The 22,385-nt window shown below is 40.2% G+C and overlaps 1 protein-coding gene across 1 annotated transcript in view; it reads left to right on the top strand.

The window, feature by feature from the left end:
• Window positions 1-22,385, top strand: part of SCN11A (sodium voltage-gated channel alpha subunit 11) — an 82,221-nt gene that overhangs the window by 44,312 nt on the left and 15,524 nt on the right. The window contains exons 18-24 of the mRNA XM_025272329.3: window positions 1,220-1,374; window positions 7,276-7,449; window positions 13,185-13,286; window positions 13,756-14,025; window positions 14,699-14,752; window positions 16,065-16,206; window positions 22,215-22,315. Of these exons, the coding sequence (XP_025128114.1) occupies window positions 1,220-1,374; window positions 7,276-7,449; window positions 13,185-13,286; window positions 13,756-14,025; window positions 14,699-14,752; window positions 16,065-16,206; window positions 22,215-22,315 (998 nt within the window). The remainder of the gene's footprint in view (window positions 1-1,219; window positions 1,375-7,275; window positions 7,450-13,184; window positions 13,287-13,755; window positions 14,026-14,698; window positions 14,753-16,064; window positions 16,207-22,214; window positions 22,316-22,385) is intronic.

The raw sequence follows: 22,385 nt of genomic DNA, 5'->3' as shown, positions 1-22,385 counted from the left end.
CATATGGAGGAATGTATTCCAAATGAAAGAACAAAACCCTAAAGAAAAACAAAACCCAGGAAAAATCCTAAAGAAACAGAGTTAAGTAATTTACCTGGTAAAGAATTCAAAGAGATGATCATAAGAGTTTTCACCAAACTAGGGAGGAAAATGGAGAACTTCATTTTAGTAAGAATTTCAACAAAGACTTAGAAAATGTGGGCAAGAATTCAATAACATGATAATAATGCAGTCCACATTATAATTAAAATGTCAAAAATTTGAATATATTGTGCCAGTCCTTCTGCTTTGTGAAGTTTCTGCTGAAAAATCATCTAATAGACTTATGAAGTTTCTCTTGTATGTAACTAGTTCTTCCCTTACTGCTTTTAAGATTCTCTATCTTTAGTTTTTTTGTGATTTTTTTTTTTTTTTTTTGACCATGCCTTGCAGCGTGTGGGATCTTATTTCCCTGACCAGGGATCAAACTCATGCCCCCTTCATTGATTACATGGAGTCTTAACCACTGGACCACTGGGGAATTCACTATCTTTAATTTTTGACATTTTAATTATAATGTGTCTTGGCATGGATCTCTTTGGGTTCATCTTGTTTGAAAATCTCTGTGCTCCCATCTCAGGACTTAGGTATCTGTGTCCTTCCCCAGGTTAGGGAAGTTTTCAGTCATTATTTCTTCAAATAAGTTTTTTGTCCCTTTTCTCTCTTTTCTCCTTCTGAGGCCCCTATATTGCTAATGTTAGTATACTTGATGTTGTCTCAGGGATCCCTTAATCTCTTCACATTTAAAAAAATTCTTTTTGCTATCCTGATTGGGTAATTTCCACTACCCTGTCTTCCAGATCACTAATTTCATTCCTATGCATCCTCTAAACGGTTTCATCTCAGTTATTGTATTCTTCATCTCAGTGTTGTGTTCTTTTTCATCTCAGTTATTATTTTCTTCAGTTCTTATTGGTTCTTTTTAATACTTTCTATAGTTCTCTATCTTTGTTGAAGTTCTCACTGAGTCTGAATTGGCATATGATGACCTCTATTCTGCTCTGTTGACCAAATGTTGTCACGTGGCTGAACCCAGATTCAAAGTGTTGGAAAAAGACTCCAACTCTTTAGTTGGAGGATTTGCAAAGTTACATGGTGTGTACAAGGAGGGTGAAGAGTTGGGCTATTAATGCACGTGTATTATAGACACTCGTGATAGTGATTCTCTACTTCCTTGCAGGCCTGAATTGCTGCTCTCTATGCTGTACTGTGGACAAGAGAAAGTCCTCCTGGATCACTTGGTGGAGCCTGCGAAAAACCTGCTACCAAATAGTGAAACACAGCTGGTTTGAGAGCTTTATTATCTTTGTGATTCTGCTGAGCAGTGGGGCACTGGTAAATTGTCATGGTCTTGTGGGGACATTGCGGGGCAAGGCGGCTGGGTGGCTTCATTCCGACTTGGCCCTTCAAGGAGCTGTGAATGTGGGGGAACTAGAAAGAAGTGGGATTTCTGTTGGTGTATCCTCTTAGGGGACAGGATTTTGCCATGATGTTCTGAAGAAATGCTACAACTGGGAAATCCCCAAGCTGAAGAGGCTTTACCTGTAGGAAGCATGACCCACGTCAGTGCTTTATTTTTATGTGTTTATTTATTTATATATTTGTTTTTCGGCCATACCACACAGCATGTGGGAACTTAGTTCTTTAAACAGGAATGAAACTTGTGCCCCCTGCCACTGAAGCACAGGATCTTAACCACTGGACCACCAGGGAAGTCCCCAAATTGGAACTTTAAAGTGGCTATTGGAGTCTTGACCTTAACTCCAAGTCTGTCCATCATTCCTAGAGGATTTCTAGACATTTTCAGCGTATCCTACATGTTTCCTCCTCTAGATGGCAATGCTCCTATTCTCTTTTTTTCCTGATGGCCCCTATGTTGCTTTCAAAAAGATAAAACGTTTAGGAGAAGTCTACAGGGGCTAGAATAGGATATAAGTTGCCTTGGTATTTTTCACTACTCATGATCCTTTGAGAGGAGGGAAAAGAGATACTGTTTTATGTGTATGACAGATCCTTCCAAATTGAGGTATTTTGTGAGTTCTGATGAGCTTTGGAAATAACTAAATCAATCAACCTCCCTAGCCATATGGTCATGAACTCCTTTCTGCTCTCTCTTCTCACCTTGTTGTCCTTCTTTCCTCCTCTGCACACATACCCTCACCTTGAGCAACAGTATTTTCTCTCTTATCACCTACATGTTTCTCTCTCTCCCTCCCATTATGTCTTGTATTTCCTCTTAAAATGGCCATAATGTAAAACTAAATTCTCTTAGTATTTGTCATCCCAAGTGAATGGAGTAATGAGTTCCCCTTATTGATTTAGAGTCACAGAGCATTTCACAGTAAATTACTAGGAGGGACAAGGACCTATCTTGTTCCTACACCCCTACTTTCCTGGTTAGTGCTTTACATCTGTGTAATCTCCAGATGAGAGGAGATGAGCATGCATTGGGGTTCACCAGAGCCTGTGATCAACAGACAGCCCATTTGCCTGCTTTGCTCTTCTTCAAACTCTTTGCAACCCTGTGGACTATGGCCTGCCAGGCTCCTCTCTCCATGGGATTTCCCAGGCAAGAATGCTGGAGTGGGTTGCCATTTCCTTCTCCAGAAGGTTCTTCTTCCCAACCCAGGGTTCAAACCCATGTCTCCTGCATTGGCAGCTGTATTCTTTACCATTGAGCCACCAGGGAAGCCCATTTACCTCCTTCAGATCAGATCAGTCGCTCAGTCGTGTCCGACTCCTTGCGACCCCATGAATCGCAGCACGCCAGGCCTCCCTGTCCATCACCAACTCCTGGAGTTCACTGAGACTCACGTCCATCGAGTCAGTGATGCCATCCAGCCATCCTGAAACAAAAAAGCAAATTTCTCTAAGACAGTCCCAGAGAATTGCCTTGATTAATTTTTTTATCACTCATCCTGTAGGCTTCCCTGTAATCTGGTGATTAGATTTCATTAGCTATCTACACTTCCAAGTGACAAGGTTCTTGCTCTTATTCCACAAATAGTCGCTGTTATCTGTCATGCCCTGTGCTATTTAGTGGAAAAGCAATGTTGTTGTCACAAGGTCACACAGACACCTGTGTGAGAAAACTTACAATCAGAGAAGCAGCAGAGGGCACACAGATCTCCTAGTTCTCATCTGCCTTCAGATGAGGCAAGGGTAGGCTGGGCAGGGTGAGACTGAACACACAATGCGGAGGCTTCCAGGAGACAGACACAGGTCCTGTTTCACTGCACGTATTTATAGAGAAATGGAGACAAGAAACATCTAGTCCCTCGCCACTGTATTTGGTATATGGACCAGCAGCCTCATATCACCTGGCAGCTTATTAAGAATTCAGAGTCTTGGGCCCACCCCAGACCTGCTGAATCAGATGCTAGGTGGTTTAAGGCTCATTAGAGTTTGTGAAGCTCTGATTGGGGCAACTACATAGAAATGGGAGCATCCTGGATTAGGCCTAGTTACATTATGGGAGGTTCCAATGCTCAGTTCTGATATCAGCCTGCTCTTCCTTTGAGCAAACTCAGACCTGCTGAGCCAGCTTGTTGCTAAGCTTCCAAAATGAAATGGGAAATGAGCTTTCAACACCATTCAGATTTGTCTCTCCTAAAGAGGCAGTCAGCAAAAACAAGACCGGGAGCTGACTGTGGCTCAGATCATGATCTCCTGATTGCCAAATTCAGACTTAAATTGAAGAAAGTAGGAAAAACCACTAGAACATTCATGTATGACCTAAATCATATCCCTTACAATTATACAGTGGAAGTGACAAATAGATTCAAAGGATTAGATCTGATAGAGTATCTGAAGAACTATGGCTGGAGGTTCATGATATTGTACGGGAGGCAGTGATCAAGACCATCCCCAAGAAAAAGAAATGCAAAAAGGCAAAATGATTGTCTGAGGAGGCCTTACAAATGGCTAAGAAAAGGAGGGAAGCGAAAGGCAAAGGAGAAGAGGAAAGATATGCCCATTTGAATACAGCGTTCCAAAGAATAGCAAGGAGAGATAAGGAAGCCTTCCTCAGTGATCAATGTAAAGAAATAGAGGAAAACAATAGAATGGGAAGAAGACTAGAAATAGAAGACTAGAGATCTCATCAAGAAAATTAGGGATACCAAAGGAACATTTTATGCAAAGATGGACACAGTAAAGGACAAAAATGGTATGGACCTAACAGAATCAGAAGATATTAAGAGATGGCAAGAATACACAGAAGAACTGTACAAAAAAGATCTTCATGACACAGATAACCATGATGGTGTGATCACTCATGTAGAGCCAGACATACTGGAATGTGAAGTCAAGTGGGCCTTAGAAAGCATCACTACGAACAAAGCTAGTGGAGGTGATGGAATTCCAGTTGAGCTATTTCAAATCCTAAAAGATGATACTGTTCAAGTTCTCTGCCCAATATGCCAGCAAATTTGGAAAACTCAGCAGAGGCCATAGGACTGGAAAAGGTCAGTTTTCATTCCAATCCCAAAGAAAGGCAATGCCAAAGAATGTTCAAGCTACTGCACAATTGCACTCATCTCACATGCTACAAAAGTAATGCTCAAAATTCTCCAAGCCAGGCTTCAACAGTCTGTGAACTGTGAACTTCCAGATGTTCAAGCTGGATTTTAGAAAAGGGAGAGGGACCAGAGATCAAATTGCCAACATCCGTTGGATCATCAAAAAAGCAAGAGAATACCAGAAAAACATCTACTTCTGCTTTATTGACTACGCCAATAAATCTTTTTGTAGATCACAACAAACTGTGGACAATACATAAAGAGATGGGGATACCAGATCATCTGACCTGCCTCCTGAGAAATCTGTATGCAGGTCAAGAAGCAACAGTTAGAACTGGACATGAAACAACAGACTGGTTCCAAATAGGGAAACGAGTACATCAAGGCTATATATTGTCACACTGCTTGTTTAACGTACATGCAGAGTACATCATGAGAAATGCTGGGCTGGATGAAGCAAAAGCTGGAATCAAGATTGCTGGGAGAAATATCAATAACCTCAGATATGCAGATGACACCACCCTTATGGCAGAAAGCGAAGAAGAACTAAAGAGCCTCCTGATGAAAGTGAAAGAGGAGAGTGAAAAAGCTGGCTTAAACTCAGCATTCAAAAGTGCAGATCATGGCATCTGGTCCCATCAATTCATGGCAAATAGATGGGGAAACAATGGAATCAGTGAGAGACTTTATTTGGGGGGGCTCCAAAATCACTGTAGATGGTGACTGCAGTCGTGAAATTAAAAGACGCTTACTCCTTGGAAGAAAAGCTATGACCAACCTAGACAGCATATTAAAAAGCAGGGACATTACTTTGTCAACAAAAGTCTGTCTAGTCAAAGCTATGATTTTTCTAGTAGTCATGTATGGATGTGAGAGTTTAACTATGAAGAAAGCTGAGTGACGAAGAACTGATGCTTTTAAACTGTGGTATTAGAGAAGACTCTTGAGAGTCCCTTGGACTGTAAAGAGATCAAACCAGTCAATCCTAAAGGAAATCAGTCCTGAATATTTATTGGAAGGACTGATGCTGAAGCTGAAATTTCAATACTTTGGCCACCTGATGCGAAGAATGGACTCATTGGAAAAGACCCTGATATGGGAAAGATTGAAGGCGGGAGGAGAAGGGGATGACAAAGGATGAGATGGTTGGATGGCATCACCGACTCGATGAACATGAGTTCGGGCAAGCCCTGGGACTTGGCGATGGACAGGGAAGCCTGGCGCACTGCAGTCCCAAAGAGTGACTGGTATACTGGTGTCACAAAGAGTCAGACAGGACTGAGCAACTGAACTGAAAGAGGCAGACAACCCCTGACCTTCAAGAGCTTGGAGGCTTATAGGCAAGAAGGATGGAGTCCAGACAGCTATAACTAGGGCCATAGTGGTACACTCAGAGAAGCAATGTGCCATGTGGATGGCACCTAACCCATTCCTGTGGAAGAAGGACAGTTTCCTACAAAAGATATCAGCTAAGCTGATATCTTAAAGGCTGACCAGGAGCCAGTCGGGGAGAGGAGGAGATGAAGGGCCTTCTTCAGTCAAAAGCCCACTTGGGGGCTGAAAGTGAGACTGTTTTATTCTCTATTCTTTTTCTTTAGGGTTGTGGGACTGTGAGATTGCCTTAGTTCCTAACAGCATTGCTGATTTCTTTCTTGCCTTCCCAAGTGACTTGGCAGGGTTAGTGCCTCTTCTCTCCTTTCTTTCATCCTCAGTAACACTGTAAAGGCCAAAAGGACAGCTTATAGCCTAGAAATACAGAATCACACATACACATACTTTGGGTTAAGGAAATGTTTGGATGTAGTGTGAAAAAGGGTCTCTCCAAAAGCTTAGATGTCTAATTTTTATAGTCCCACTTAATGAATGTTTGGGCCTTCCCAGGTGGTGCTAGTGGTAAAGAACTTGCCTGCTAATGCAGATAGATATAAGAGACTCGGGTTCGATCCCTGGGTTGGCAAGATCCCCTGGAGAAGGAAATGGCAACCCACTCCAGTAGTATTGCCCGGGGAATCCCATGGACAGAGGAGCCTGGTGGGATACAGTCCACAGAACCTAACATTAGGGTTAGGATTAGGGTTAGGGTTAGGCACAGAGTCCGACATGACTGAAGTGACTTAGCAACATTCGAAGTAATTTACATTGGGAGCTCTAGCCCAGTGCTTCCCAAACTTTTGCAGATCATGGTTCACATACAAAAATGATCACATCTGTAGGGAACACTGGGATATGTGGATAATGCTGTTTGTGGTGGGGTTGATGAGCCTCAGGGTTGGCAGGATCCAGAGTATGAACTAAGGTTTTCAGACTTGATGTTATAAGCAATGAACAGCCACTGAATAGAGCCACCCAGGTAACTAGGAGGATGAAAGAAATGGTGAATGCCACTGGGAAAGTTGGCAAGATATTGTTGGCAAGAGTTGAAAGGATTAGGAAGACCAGGAGATAGTGTGATGATCCATTAGGAAGATTTTTTTTTTTAATATTCCAGGGCCCATTGATGAGACTCTGGGAAAATATAGTGGCAACAGAAATCTAGAAATAGGATTTTCCTTCTTTTGTTTTACTTACTCAAGGACTTGTTTCTACTGGAAAAGTTCAGCCTTAAGCAAAATCTCATCACCAAGAGAGATCTAGTTTATTCAAATAAGGAAGAACAATAAAAAGTAAAGTCAGCAGAGAGTTCAACCTGACCTATGGCTGTGCTTTATCATTTCAGGTATTTGAAGATATTAACCTTGATAAACAACCCAAAATCCAAGAATTACTTAAATGTACTGACACTATTTTCACATACATTTTTATCTTGGAGATGGGTCTGAAATGGGTGGCCTTTGGATTTAGGAAATATTTCACAAGTGTCTGGTGCTGGCTTGATTTCGTCATTGTGATTGTAAGTTTACCATCTCTGTATAATGTGCAGGTGGGATGGAGAGGGGCTGGGTTGGGGTGGAGGAGGGGATCACATGGGAGCTGCTTTTCCTGTGTGCCTCATACGAGTGCCTCTCCAGAATATTTTTCTTCACATTTATCTATCAGCAGTCCAGCCTTTCCTTGGTCCCATTCCTCATATGCTGCATTTCATATGCTCACCATCTCAACCCTTTCTGTGACGGTACTCATTCACTTCTCTCCATAAGCACAGCTTATGTCTGATGTACATCTAGAATAACTTTGCACATTCTCTACTTTTCCTTCTCCTTCCAACTTTTAATTTCTTTTCAAGACTTCTTAAAGCAGGTTAGCAGCCAGCAGATTAGGCTGGTCTCCCATCTTGATTGTCAAGCAACAAGGATTATTCACATACATTTTTTTTTTCCTATTTAATCTGAACAACAGTGTTCCAAGTTAGGCAGACCTATGTATTGTCTACCACATTCCAGACAAGGAAACCTGAAGCTCAGAGGCTTAGCAGCTTGTTTCAGATGAGATTGGAATTCACACCTTGGTCTGTAGGATGCCAAGGCCAATAGAAGTAAGAGTAGGTAACACTTTTCGACTGCTTTCTCAGTACCAGGTACTCTGCTGTATGCCTCTTGTGCATTCTCTCTTTTAGTTATCACAGCGTTTCCATGTTGCAGTTATTTTTTTTCCCCGATATATAGGAGTAAACTAAGTCATAGAAACATGTTCGAGGTTGCCCAGCTAGAAGATGGAAGTGAAGTCACTTAGTCATGTCTGAGTCTTTGCAACCCCATGGACTGTAGCCTACCAGGCTCCTCCATCCATGGGATTTTCCAGGCAAGAGTACTGGAGTGGGTTGCCATTTCCTTCTCCAGAGGATCTTCCCAACCCAGGGGTCAAACCTGGGTCTCCCACATTGTAGTCAGATGCTTTACCATCTGAGCTACCTGGGAAGTCTTTTGAGCCACCTGGGAAGAAGAAGGAGGTGAGACTCAAATCTAGTAAGCCTCCCTGCAAGGTCCTTGATTTTAACATCTATAGCCTTTCTATAGTGACCTAATTAGTTAGACTTTGTCCCTGCTATTTAAGAAAGTAGGTATGACAAATGCATAGTATAAACTGTGTGCTCAGCACACCACACTGGAGAGCCATAATTTTGTTGGCGGGTACAAATAGGCCGTGTGGTTCAAGCATTTCAGAAAGTCATTGGTGCCATCAGAACTCCAACACAAGCATTCCCATGAGCATCATGTGGGTCCCTATCAGTTTCCAGAGTGCTGGTCACTGTGCATCCATTGTCTTATTGACTGTAGTGAAGGATGCATAAGACAATGGACAGACTTTTGGTATCTCTGATCTAGGACCTGTAGTTTACTGACCTAAACTTAGGAGACTGATTCTTTTTTTTATTTTTGATTGGAGGATTATTACTTTAAAATTTTGTATTGGTTCCTGCCATACAACACTGCGAATCTGTCATAACTATATAACTATATATATATATATCCCCTTCCTCTTAAGCCTTCCTCCGTCCCCTTTCCCCGCCATCCTGTCCCCTTAGGTCTTCAGAGAGCGCCAGGCTGGGCTCCCCGTGTTACGCAGCAGCTCCCCACCAGCCATCTGTTTCACACATGGTAGTGTGTATATGTCAGCACTACTCTCTCAATTTGTCCCATCCTCTCCCTCCCCTGCTGTGTCCACAAGTCTGTGTAGGACACTGATTTTAAAGCTGTTTCTTTACTCTCTTTCTGTGTAACCTCAAGCAAAGTGCTGGAAGTTTTGACATCAATTTCCAAATGGATATAAATGAGAGTGTAGATTCTAAATTGCCCAAATTTGCCCAGGTACAAAATGGAAACCATACAGCTAACAATAACTATTTAAAATATCAAAATAGTAGTCGAGTGCCACACTTTCAAAAAGGACACCAGGTCCAGGTGGTTCTGAAAACAAGTTTTACCAACCTTCCAAGGAGCAGTGCTATAGACCACATGTTTGTGTCCCCCTACCCCGCCCCTGAAATTTGTGTTGAAACCTGATCTCCAGTGTGTTGGAGATGGGGCCTTTGGGAGGCAGCTAGACATAAGAGCATTGACTCCAGAGCCCTCATGAATAGGATTAGTGATCTTTTAAAAGAGCCTCCACAGTTTCCTCACTCCTTCTGTGAAGACAGGGAGAAGATGACTGCCTATGAACCAGGAAATAGGTCCTCAACTGGACACTGACTCTGCCAGCATCTTAATCTTGGAATTTCCAGCCTTCAGACTGTAAGAAAGTTCTGTTGTTTATATATCCAGGCTATGGTATAGTATTCTGATATAGCAGCCTGAACTAAGACAAGCAGTGCATCCCAACCTTACTCAAATTAAGACAAGGAACAGAAAAGGAGGGGAGGCATGCAAACTTATTTAATGAGACAAAGATAACCTTGATAACAAAATGAATGGAACAAAAATGAGTAGAGCAAGAGAAGATATAATCCTTTAACTATATAGCTTTATAAATCCCAGAGAAAGCACTAAGTGTGGTTCACTATTACTGTTACCAGCCTTAGCACTATACAGACCCAGTTCCATCTGAAACAAGGTGCTGATCCACTGAGCTTCAGAGTTCATGTCTGTTATGTGGTAGTGAAGTTATGTGTGTGTGTGCTAAGTCAGTTTGGTCATGTCTGACTCTGCGACCCTATGGACTGTAGCCTTCCAGGCTCCTCTGTCCAGGAGTTTCTCCAGGCAAGAATAGTGGAGTGAATTGCCATGTCCTTCTCCAGGGGATCTTCCCGAAAGGGACTGAACCCATGTCTCTTAAGTCTCCTGCATTGTCAGGTTCTTGACCACTAGCACCATGTGGGATGCCCAGCAGTGATGTACACCACTGCATAATTCAGAACATTATCGTGTGGATTAAATGAGTTATGTGAATAATCTTTTTACGTTGCTTGTTACTCAAGATTAAATAAAATGATCTTTATAATTTTGGAATAGGAAAGTGCAAACACAACCACAAATATATATCAAAATATAAGACTTTCTTTTTTTGTTCAACAACGCCATGATTATAAAAGACAGGCTAGACCCTCAAGACAGTATATACCACATATAAAACAGATAGTTGAGCTTACCGGGTGGTTCAGTGGTAAAGAATCCACCTGCAATGCAGGAGACACAGGTTTGGTCCCTGGGTCAGACACAGGTTTTGTGTCTGGAGGTAGGGCTGGTAACCCACTCCAGTATTCTTGCCTGGAGAATACCATGGACAGAGGAACCTGGTGGGCTACAGTCCATAGGGTCTCAAAGAGTCAGACACTACTGAAGTGACTGAGCGCACATGCATGCATAACAGATAGTTATTATCCACTGTAAATAAATACCCCCTACAGATCAACAAGAAAAAGACAACCCAGTGTAAGAATGGGAGAAGGATGCAAACAGGCAATTCACAGAAGGATCTTGAGTTGTAACAAATGTATGAAGAAATAAATACACACTAGTTATATCACCAGTTAGCATAGAAATACATATTAAAATGAGACTTCTTTTTACTTATCAGACAGACAAGAATTTTTAAGTTGGATAATATCTAACATGAGAAGGATTTAGGAAAATGGAATTTCTAATCACTGCTAACTGCTATACAAGACATTTGGGGAAAGTTTTGCACCATTAAGTTAAAATTACAAATGAACCCAATTTACAAATCCAGAAATACCACTTCTAGTTACACGTTTAAGGAAAACTCTTGCATATGTACCCAGGAAAAATGCACGTCTGTCTAGTTTGCTATTATTCATTGTAGCAAAGAAATGGAAATAACTTAGGTATTCACCAAGGGGGAATGAGTTCATAAAATATAAATATATTCTGTAATATTCCATAACAGTTAAAAGGAGAAAACCATAAGAATATATATCAACATGATAGGAATCTCAAAAACATAGTACAGGGAGATTAATGCAAGTTAGGTAGGAATAAAATAAAACTAGTGAAAACTTCCCACCTGGAAGAATGCTGAAGAGTGGAAAAGAACGGGGATATGTTCTTGTCAGCGTTTCTCATGGATGTTTCAGTTAGGGGTGAGGTTCCAGGTGAAAAGGTATACAATGTCCCTCCAGGAGCATCTTCTCCATTTACACTAACAGTCATTTAGTAACGCCAGAACTTCTAGGCTTAACAACCCTTTTCCCTCTGGTTAGTAACAAGGTCAACAGTCCATGGGGTCACAAGGGTCAAACACAACTTAGCAACTAAACCACCACCATAGGAACAAGGTAGGCATATTTGTGCAAAAGCTAATTAAATAACTCTCCCAACAGGCAATGCTGTCACAAGCAGAACAAAACAGCTTATTTGAAAAAGCCATTATAAATAAGCACATTTTGAATCGATGGTGATTTTTAAAAACTGATTATGAATTTAAGACTCTAGTTATTCTGCCATATTCATTCAATTTCTCTTACTCTGCAAATGTGTTACTACTGCAATGAGATTGGCTAGTGGGAGGTGTTTTTAGATACCAATGAACTTTGCCACCAGCTAAGTCAGGAGTATCAATAATTCACTTCCTGTCCTGCTGAGCACTCTCCATCTAAGCTGAGCCTCTGAAGGCTCTGCATAATCAATAAGAATGGCTGAAAATCTGCAAATAGTGTCTTCAACTTAAGCTCAGCATCTTTATTGAGCTTTAAAAAAATTTTCTTATTTATTTATTTGTCTGTGCCAGGTCTTGGTTGTGTCGGTGGGATCTAGTCCCCTGGGCAGGGATTGAACCCATGCCCACTGCATTGGGAGCACAGAGTCTTAACCACTGGACCACTAGGGAAGTCCCTGTTTGTTGAGTTTTAATTTAGTGTGTTTACAGAGTTTTCCAATCCTCTGTCATATCCCACTGTAAAGAAGCATGTTAGGAGAGAAAATTGGATTTAATTCTCCAAAAAGGAGCTGTTTGAATGAGGGAACATGTTAACCAAAAGGAATTCATTCATTCATTCTTTTTTTTTTTTTTTAGAATTATTTCTTTGTAACTTTTTATTTTGATATTTCAAGCTTATGAAAAAGTTGCAAGAAGTTGCAAAAGAATCCCTTACACTATTTCCCCAGATTCACCCATTATTAATATTTAAGCCCATCTGCCATATCAGTTTTTCCTGTATTTTTTCCCCTAAACTGCTTGAGATTAAGTTGTAGGGATCACACTACATTAGCCCTCAACATTTCAGGGTGTATTTCCAAAGAACAAGCATGTTATCTCACACAGTCACAAAACAATTATCAAGGTTAGGAAATTTAACATGATCCAGTACTAAAACCCACATCCATTTTTGAATGTTCTCAGTTGTCACAAGGTCCTTTATGGCTAATTTACCCTACCCGCCTACCACCACCTTTCCCCTACCGCAATCTAGGATCCCACTCAGAATCCCACATGACATGTCATTGTCATGTCTGTCTGGTTTCCTTGAATTCACAACAGTTTCTCAGCTTTTTTTGTCTTTCATTAAACAAATCATGTAAACGCACTGTTCTCACCCATATGGGCTGGAGCTTTGCCAGGCAAGAAGAAAAATAGCCTCTAACCTGCCCTCCCCTTCCAGGTGGGCCTGGTTGGTTTCTGTCTGGATAATCCACTGTGGGCATGCATTTGCCTCTCAGAAAGATGGCTCTTAACACCACTGGGTTCTCTGGTCACCAAGCTGGATGTACTACCCATAGCTTCTTTTCCCTCCAGGTCTCTGTGACCAGTCTCATCGACCTAATGGGCTTGAAGTCCTTCCGGATTCTTCGAGCACTGAGGCCCCTGCGCGCACTGTCCCAGTTTGAAGGAATGAAGGTATGTTCTTTAGGTGGAATGGAGGAAAGTCAGCTAGCAGGGAAAGGTAGAGAAGCCAACTGCTCTTCTTAGGCTGGACATCCCTTAAATTGTCAAGCTTTTTCTGGATTCCTTCCCATCTGGCCCACTACTTAGAATTCAGAGGTAGAGAAAAGTCCAAGATATAGTCTTCACCTAAAAGCACTTCTGTGACAGTCGAGCTGGGCTCTGGCTTCCCTTCAGTCCTAGGGCAGGTGTCTCAAACACCATCATCAGAAGACACTTCTCAAGCGATCCTGTAGCAACCGAAAGGACCTGTAATGTAAGGAGCTGAGAGCAGGGCATGCCATGGGGTTGGGGTTCAGGGTTGGAATGTAAAGATGAGGTTTCAAGAAATGCAGCCCCACACATCAGACCCATCCTGGGAAGATTAAGAGCTTGGTGAGTCTCACACATCTATTATGTTTTTCTTCTGCTTTGTTTCCTTAAGGTGGTAGTTTATGCTCTCATAGGTGCCATACCTGCTATTCTGAATGTTTTGCTTGTCTGCCTCATTTTCTGGCTCATATTTTGTATCCTGGGAGTAAGTCTGTTTTCTGGAAAATTTGGAAGATGTGTTAATGCAACAGATGTAAAATCAGTCATAGATTATCACATTGTTGCAAACCGGAATCAATGTGAAAGTGGACATTTCTACTGGGACACCCCGGACGTCAACTTTGACAATGTGTTAATGGCTTACCTTGCGCTACTGCAAGTGGTAGGTGCTGTCGGTTTGTTTTTCACTCTGGGGAAAGAACCCTTAAAAGAATCATAAAGCATATCTCAGCTAATAAAAATATAATGACTCCATTGAAATAATGGAATCAAACCCCAGTTTCCTCATGGGAGCTAATGCCCTCTGGAGTTGTTCCCCACTGAGCATCGCCAACTTGATTGTCTACTGAGCTTCAACCTCCAAGACCCTGTAAGGGTTTGGACCTCACACTCTGTCCTGTGGTGCCTTGTTCTCCTTAGCTCCAGCCAGAGAGACATGGAGCCTCAGATGCCAAGCCACACCTGTAGTAACAGTTCCATGTGGGAACAGTCCCATGTCAAACCGTGGTTGCAAGGTCTTGGACAGATAGCGCAAATAGATGTGGCATCAGGAAAGAGCCTTAATCAGGTTCTTTGCATCAGCTGGTCCATAACTTTTCTAGGAATTTTTAAGGCAGAAATTTCTCTTGTCTTGAAACTTTTTATCTTGTGAAAATGAAGAAAAAATAACACAAAACACATGCCCATGAACTTTTTTCAGCTGTTCCTTTATGTAGGCATTCTGTCCAGGAAGGGTGGACCATCATCTTATATACATCTGCCCGCTGGACTTGCTGGCTTTTGTATGTTGATGACAAGTCTATAATGGTATTCATGTTTCTCTTCTTTCGTCGCAGGCAACATTTAAGGGCTGGATGGATATTATGTATGCAGCTGTTGATTCCACAGAGGTGAGCTTGTGTTCTACCGTGCTGTAGAGTGCTAAGATCAAATCAGGAGAATCATGACTGCATGGCCAGCCTAGAACTTCCCTCATCATAGTTCCAGTGGCCAGAGTTCTCTGCCTTTTTTACATTAAGACAAACACTATGAAACAGGGGTTAAAAGGGTTCTTACTCATCCTCCTCTGAGTATTACATCCTAGCATGCTCACAACTCTGATGGTCTCCGTCTATTTCTCTTTCTGACAATTCCCTGGGTACAAGTGAGGTGAGCTTTTCTATGTTCCTCTTTCTATCTGAACCTCCCTTTGCAAGATTATCAACTTGCTGCATAATCTTATGTTAAATTATCAGTTAAATTAACTGAATATTAATTCCTTCTTTCCATTAGATTATTTCCAGACTAATGCCTACACTTAATTCAAACAAGTAGATGCCTGAAGCCAAGTGGGACTAAGGTTAGGTACTATTTGAGGCAAAAGAGAAAAATAATTGTTTCAAATATTTATGTCCAATACAGTGGTTTCTATGGCGGGTGTTCAATAACAAATATCATAAGTCCTTTGAGCAGATGATAGAGTTATCAACACTCATCTCTATCTTTGAATATGATTAGAGGACAGAAAAGAGAGGTGCTCCTACCCCTAGCCCCAAAACGAATAAAACCAGAGCCTTGTGAAGAACTTGGACAGAAGGGGTCTTGGATGCTTTTGGTCATACCTCGAGCTAGGCCAGCTTGGTTGTAGTCCATTTTTGTCCCTTCTAGAGCATGATCATTCATTCATTCATACACTCATTCAATGTGTGTGGAGAACCTCATGTCACAAGCTATGCCAGGCACTCGGAATTCAAGAGTGACAGAACACAAGCACAGACTAAATACAATAGTGTAGCGGGCTCTGTAGGAACAATGTAGATATTCAGCAAGGATTGGTAGTTAAGCTCCTTTGCGTGAAATGGACATGTCCCTTCTCTGGTGGCCATCTTCAGTTTGGCTCCCTCCAGTTATGTGTCTATATGGACATCCTAGAGACGTTTTCAAAGGACACACGCAACCGTGCTACTCTCCTGTCTCACAGCCCTTCAGTGATTCTCCATCGCTTCAAAGAAAAATCCAAATGCTCCGCCACACCCCCTCCCCACTGTATGGTACCACTCAAGCTGCGCTGGGGGAAACTGAAAGACGGGAAGGGGGCTCCCTGCAGGGCCACGGCTCACTGGAGGAGGCTGAGTGGTTAATGTGCTGCTACCAAGCAATTAGGATGGCTCATATTTTTCTCCAGTAACTGTTTTCTTCTTTCATTAAAACAACCCCTAACAGGAAGGACAACAGCCACAGTTTGAGGCACGTTCTTGCATGTACCTTTACTTCGTAGTTTTTATCATCTTTGGCTCATTCTTCACTCTGAATCTCTTTACTGGTGTTATTATTGACAACTTCAACCAACAGCAGAAAAAGATAAGTATGGGGATTGTCCTGATTTGGTATTTTTACCTCCTCATTTCTCCGAAGAGCTTGGATGGAGCATAAATCAGTTCTAGATTGTTGTGCAAAGTAGCCTTTATCATCTGCATGAGAATGAAGAGGGAGCCTCTTAAGAAAAGAGTCTTGAGGATATGGCTGAAAAGGGACTGCATCAGCTGGGTTTTATTAATCATTGTTTTTATTCTTCACTCTACCCTCTTAAACAAAGGACATTGTTGAACTCTAATAGAAAAACAAATATCAGGATTAGTATTTATGTCAAATTGTAGTAACCTTGCAAGTGTATCTTGTTATTCAGGATAAAAAGAGTACAATCCCTGACTTAGGATAGTTCAATTTACATGATTTTTCAGCTTTCCAATAAGGCAGAAATGATACGCATTGAGTAGAAACTTTACTACAGGTTTTGAACTGTGATCTTTTCCTGCACTAGAGATATATCAGAGAAGGCAATGGCACCCCACTCCAGTACTCTTGCCTGGAAAATCCCATGGACGGAGGAGCCTGGTGGGCTGCAGTCCATGGGGTCGCTAAGAGTCGGACACGACTGAGCGACTTCACTTCCACTTTTCACTTTCATGCATTGGAGAAAGAAATGGCAACCCACTCCAGTGTTCTTGCCTGGAGAATCCCAGGGACGGTGGAGCCTGGTGGGCTGCCGTCTATGGGGTCGCACAGAGTCGGACACGACTGAAGCGACTTAGCAGTAGCAGCAGCAGAGATATATAGTACAATACTTTCCTGTGGCACTGAGTGGCAGCAGCCACAGCTCCCAATCATGCGTGCGCTCACTGAGGATAAACAGTAGATATATATTTACAACATTCCGTATCCATACAACCATTCTGTTTTTCACTTTCAGTACAGTATTTGATAAACTAAATGAGATAGTCAAGATTTATTTTTAAATAGGGTTTGTGTTACATGATTTTGCCCAACTGTAATCTAATTTCTGGGCTTCCCTGATAGCTTGCAATGCAGGAGACTCCAATTTGATTCCTGGGTTGGAATCGAATAAGATCTCCTGGAGAAGGGATAGGCTACCCCCTCCAGTATTCTTGGGCTTCCCTTGTGGCTCAGCTGGTAAAGAATCTACCTGCAATGTGGGAGATCTGGGTTCAATCCCTGGATTGGGAAGATCCCCTGGAGAAGGGAAAGGCTACCCACCCCAGTATTCTGGCCTGGAGAATTCCAAGGACTATATAGTCCATGGGGTCACAAAGAGTCAAACATGACTGAGCAACTTTCACACACATGTGAAAGCTAATTTCTAAGTGTTCTGAGCATGTTTAAGGTAGGCAAGGCTAAGCTGTGATGTTCAGCAGGTTAAGTGTATTAAATGCATTTCAAGTTACATACAATATTTTCAACTTAACATGGGTTTATCAGGATGTATAACCATTGTAAGTGCAGGAAAAATCTATAAACTCTCCTCTTTCCGTAAACTTGCATCCTGCCTCTCAATACCCAAGTCTCAGCAGATTTACTGAACTTACGTGGAAAGAAGATGGTGGGGAAGAGACAGGTTTTTTTCCCCCCGTGTGTTGTGACAAACACGTATTTATTTTTCTGATTCAATAATCTATAGGAGCATTGTAGTAAATGTGGAAAAAATATGACGAGAAAAAGAAAATTTAAATCATCCATAAGGTGACCACCAAATGATAACTATTTTAGATTAAGCCTAATCATTTTGGTACCATCTTTTCCAGTTACTACTAAATAATACTAAATGTTTCTTTTACACTGTTGAGATTATATAATATTTTAAATTGTCTTCTCCATTAGTTATGAGTTCATGTCATGAGATCATCTTTATTATAAGAATTTTAATGGATGAATTACATCCCATATTATGGATAGACCATAATTTGTTCCAACCATTCCCCCTACTCCCCCTTTTAAGGACATTTAGGTCATTTCCAAATTTCTTGCTCTTCTAAAATAATCATGAACATTCTTGAAAGTCTCTCTGTACATCTCTGATTATTTCCTCAGGATAAGTTCCTAGAATTTAAGGCATTAAAGATAGATTGTCAAATTACCTTTCAGAAATACTATGCTGGGTACCCTCCTTTTGTAAGACATGAAGTGCCTGTTTATTCTGTTCTCATCATTCTGACTTTTGTAATTTTAAATTATTTTTTCTAGCTTGGTGGGTAAAAGTGTTACCTCACAGTTTTACATTCATTCATTTGACCATTTCTGAAGTTAAACACTTTTTCACAGGTTGATGGCCATAACTATTTCTTCCTTGAGTTTTCTGTTTAAAAACAGAAAACTCTTTGTCTCTTCTTAAAATTGATATTATCATTTTTTCTTATGGTTTTATATAGTATGTTCAATTTGACTTACCTCTTACATTTTTGTAATGACATTTTAAATTTATAGACATTTAGCAGATGTATGAAGTCAAGCTTTCAATCTTGTCCTTTTTCCCTCTTTTCTTGAATTTATATACTGAAGGCATTTCTCAATCCTAAAATCAGGTGGCTAAATATTCACCTTTGGTTTTTTCCTTGTTGTTTTGCGACCTTCTTTATTTTTCTGTTGAGCTTTTTTTAATCCATCTAAAATGTGTCCTGATACTGCTGAGCTTTCTTAGTGTCTGCTGGGAGAGTCATTCACAGTCCCAGGCAACTATATGGCTGCTGTTACTCAAGAGTGTGCTATATGGAGTCACCTCTGTAATATGCAGCTTGATTGCAACCAATGCCTACAATCTGAATGTCAGGACTTGCGATTTTAGATTTAAGTTGCATTTGAAATCACTGTTTTGATCAGTCCATAGCATTTTTGTTCTATTTTGTTTTACTTTTATTATAGAAAATCTCAAACACTCACAAGAATATAGTAAAATGAGCCTAAAATACCCAGCACCCAGCATATTTACTGATTTAAGAACATCCTTATACCTTCAGTGTCTTTCCCCATTGGATCCTTCCACTGGATTTTTTAATAGAGCATCACATACATCATATTATTTCATCCACCGATTTTTCAGAACATATCTCTTTTTAAACATAACTACAATTCCATGATCATATCTAAAAAGTTTAATATGAGTTCTTTAAATTCATCAAAAATCCAGTCAATGTTCAAATTTCCTCCAGTCTCTTATATTCTCAAAATATTTATTCATTCTTTAACTGATTAGTTGATTGATTGTATTAAAGTTTGCTTCTTTTCAAATTAGTATTCAAATCAGGTCCTTGCACTGGATGACTTCCTTGCTCTCTGGATTGACAGTATGTTCTAGGCATTGTTTGTACACTTTTTGCTCCAGATATGGAATCAGCCATTTCTCTAGGGAGTTCTTGGAAGTGGTGTTCTAAGACCGCAATCTAGAATGCTCATTATGATTATTTTGAGACTTTTTCAGTGGACAGAGCTACTTCAAATTTAGGACTACAAAGTTTTCATTTAACTAGTACATCTGTATCTCCTCTTTTCCACACTGAGAAAGCTGGTTCTTGTGGGTACAGAAGATGATAGCCTTTAAAATTTCCATAGCTGTTCATTTTATTTATCTCACCACACACAAAGGGCAGTCTCATAATAACAGTATTAATACTAGCATGATGCATATGATTACTGAAGATAGTTAATATCTGCCATGCATTGTGAAAAAACCTAGTTAACTTCTAGGGCTGGGTTGTTGATTTATTTATTTATTTATTTTTACTGTGGCAAAATGGTCATAACATCAGATTTATCATCTGATAAGATGATAATCTTATCATTTTTAATGTACAGCTCAGTGGTGTTAAATATATTCATAATGTTGTGCAACTATCATCATCATCCATCTGTATAACTCTTCATCTTGTAAACTGAAACTGTACACCCGTTAAGCAATAACTCCCTGTACTTCCCACGAGCCCCTGGCAGCTCCCATTCCACTTTCTGTCTTCATGATTTTGACTATTCTAAGCATCTCATGTAAGTGGAATCATACAGTGCTTGTCTTTCTGTGAGTAGCTTACTTCATTTAGCATAATGTCCTTAAGGTTCATGCATGTTGTTGCATATTGCAGGATTTCCTTCTTGTTTGCTGCTGCTGCTGCTAAGTCGCTTCAGTCGTGTCCGACTCTGTGCGACCCCAGAGACAGCAGACCACCAGGCTCTGCCGTCCCTGGGATTCTCCAGGCAAGAACACTGGAGTGGGTTGCCATTTCCTTCTTGTTTATGACTATGTATATATCATGTTTTGCTCCATGTATTGATGGACAGTTGGGTTTCTTCCATGTTTTAGTTATTGTGAATAAAGGTCCTGTGAACATGGGTGTGCAAATATCTCTTTGAGACCCTGCTTCGATTCTTTTGGGTCTATATAGAAGTGGCATTGCTGTATCATGTGGTGATATGTACAGTATACAAAGTTTCTAATTTCTCTACATCCTCACGGACACTTGTTATTGATAGTAGCCATTCTAATGGATGTGAGGTGGTATCTCATTTTGATTTTGATTTGCATTTCCCTAATGATTAGTGACACTGAACATTTTCTCATGTGCTTATTGGCCATTTGTATATCTTCTTTAGAGAAATATCTATTCAAACCTTTTGCTCTTTTCAAAATCAGGTTGTTTGTCTTTTTTATTTTTATATTTTCAGAGTCCTCTCTATAGTATTAATCTCTTGTCAGATATATGATTTTCAAATATTTCCCCACGTTGTGCGTTGCCTTTTTACTTCATTGAGATTGTCTCTGATGCCCCAAAATTTAAAATTATGAAGTCCAATTGGTCTGTTTTTTATTTTGCCTTTTGTGTCATATCCAAGAAATCATTACCAAATCTAATGCTTTGAAGCTTCTATTCTGTGTTTTATTCTGAGAGTTTTATTGTTCTAGATATTACATTTATGTCTTTGATCCATTTTGAGTTAATTTTTGTGTATGGTGTTAGGTAATGATTCAGCTTCATTCTTTTATATGTTGATATCCAGTTTTCCTGGCGCCATTTGTTGGAAAGACTGTTCTAGGACTGTATTTTTTGGTCCATACTGTGGTGTAAATTTAAACCCCACACCCTCATCAAGGCAGGCTTGAATTCACAAGTTACCAGTGAAAAGTATAGATTAAGACAATGTCCTGGTTGTCTTCTCTCCCCAACAGATACGTTTGGTTTTCTTCTTCACTCTTTAATGGCAGCACTTGGAGAATTCCATTACCAACACACAGGGTTCTTGAACTAACCCCACTGTCTTTTCCCCATGACCCCCTTGTAGTTATTAAATCCTAATATTCTCATTTTTGCAGAAATTAGCAAATGCCCTTAGGCCAGCCATTACTTCAGGACTAATTTACTTCTCTTTTTTCTCTCTCTTGATTTTCAGATGATGGAAATTTTCCTTACTTTTTGGGCAAGTTCAGCTATGTCTTTTAAAAGTAATTCTGTTCTATTTTATCCAGCATTTCTAGATGTTTTACCACTTCTCCCACCCAATTTCATGAAAATCCTACTTCATTTTTCTGTTCTTTATTACTCAGTGGTGAAGACACTTAAAGTTCTCTATTTTTTTTTTTTTTTGTAAGACTAGCTCTAGACAGATGTTTTTGGAAATTTTATTAGTGATATATGCATTCATATATTTAGGAGAATTTTAATTGTCACTTTTTAGGACTTTTCATTTAGATTTTTATTACTAATTTCTATGTTTGTTTCACTGTAGTTTGATTTACACAACTTGAAGTATGTTCAGTTTTTGTAAAGCTTCTGTGGATGTTTGCAAAGAATTTGTAGTCTTATTTATATTATAAAAAGAGAAATAAAACTGATAAAAGTAACATTTCTCCCTTATTCCTTAATTTAAACCTGTTTCCTTTAGGCCCTTCCTTATAGTCTCATTCTGCTTCAAATTGGAATTTTAAGAATTATTGATAGAAATGCAATATAACTTTAAAACTATTTCTGAAAATTCAGAATTCATTTCCAAAAATCTGTTAATGATAATTAGCTCTCATCTTCTCCACATACTTAGGTGGCCAAGACGTCTTTCTGACAGAAGAACAGAAGAAATACTATAATGCAATGAAAAAATTAGGATCCAAAAAACCTCAAAGGCCCATTCCAAGGCCTCAGGTGAGAGCACTTGATTGATCTAAATACATGGGTGCATTAAGTGGTTATGAGGAACTCAGATATCTGTAGT

The sequence above is a fragment of the Bubalus bubalis genome, chromosome 21, assembly GCF_019923935.1.
Source record: "Bubalus bubalis isolate 160015118507 breed Murrah chromosome 21, NDDB_SH_1, whole genome shotgun sequence".
Classification (NCBI taxonomy): Eukaryota; Metazoa; Chordata; class Mammalia; order Artiodactyla; family Bovidae; genus Bubalus; species Bubalus bubalis.
Note: the sequence above shows the minus strand (reverse complement) of the source record. Positions and strands in the feature narration are given on the sequence as shown.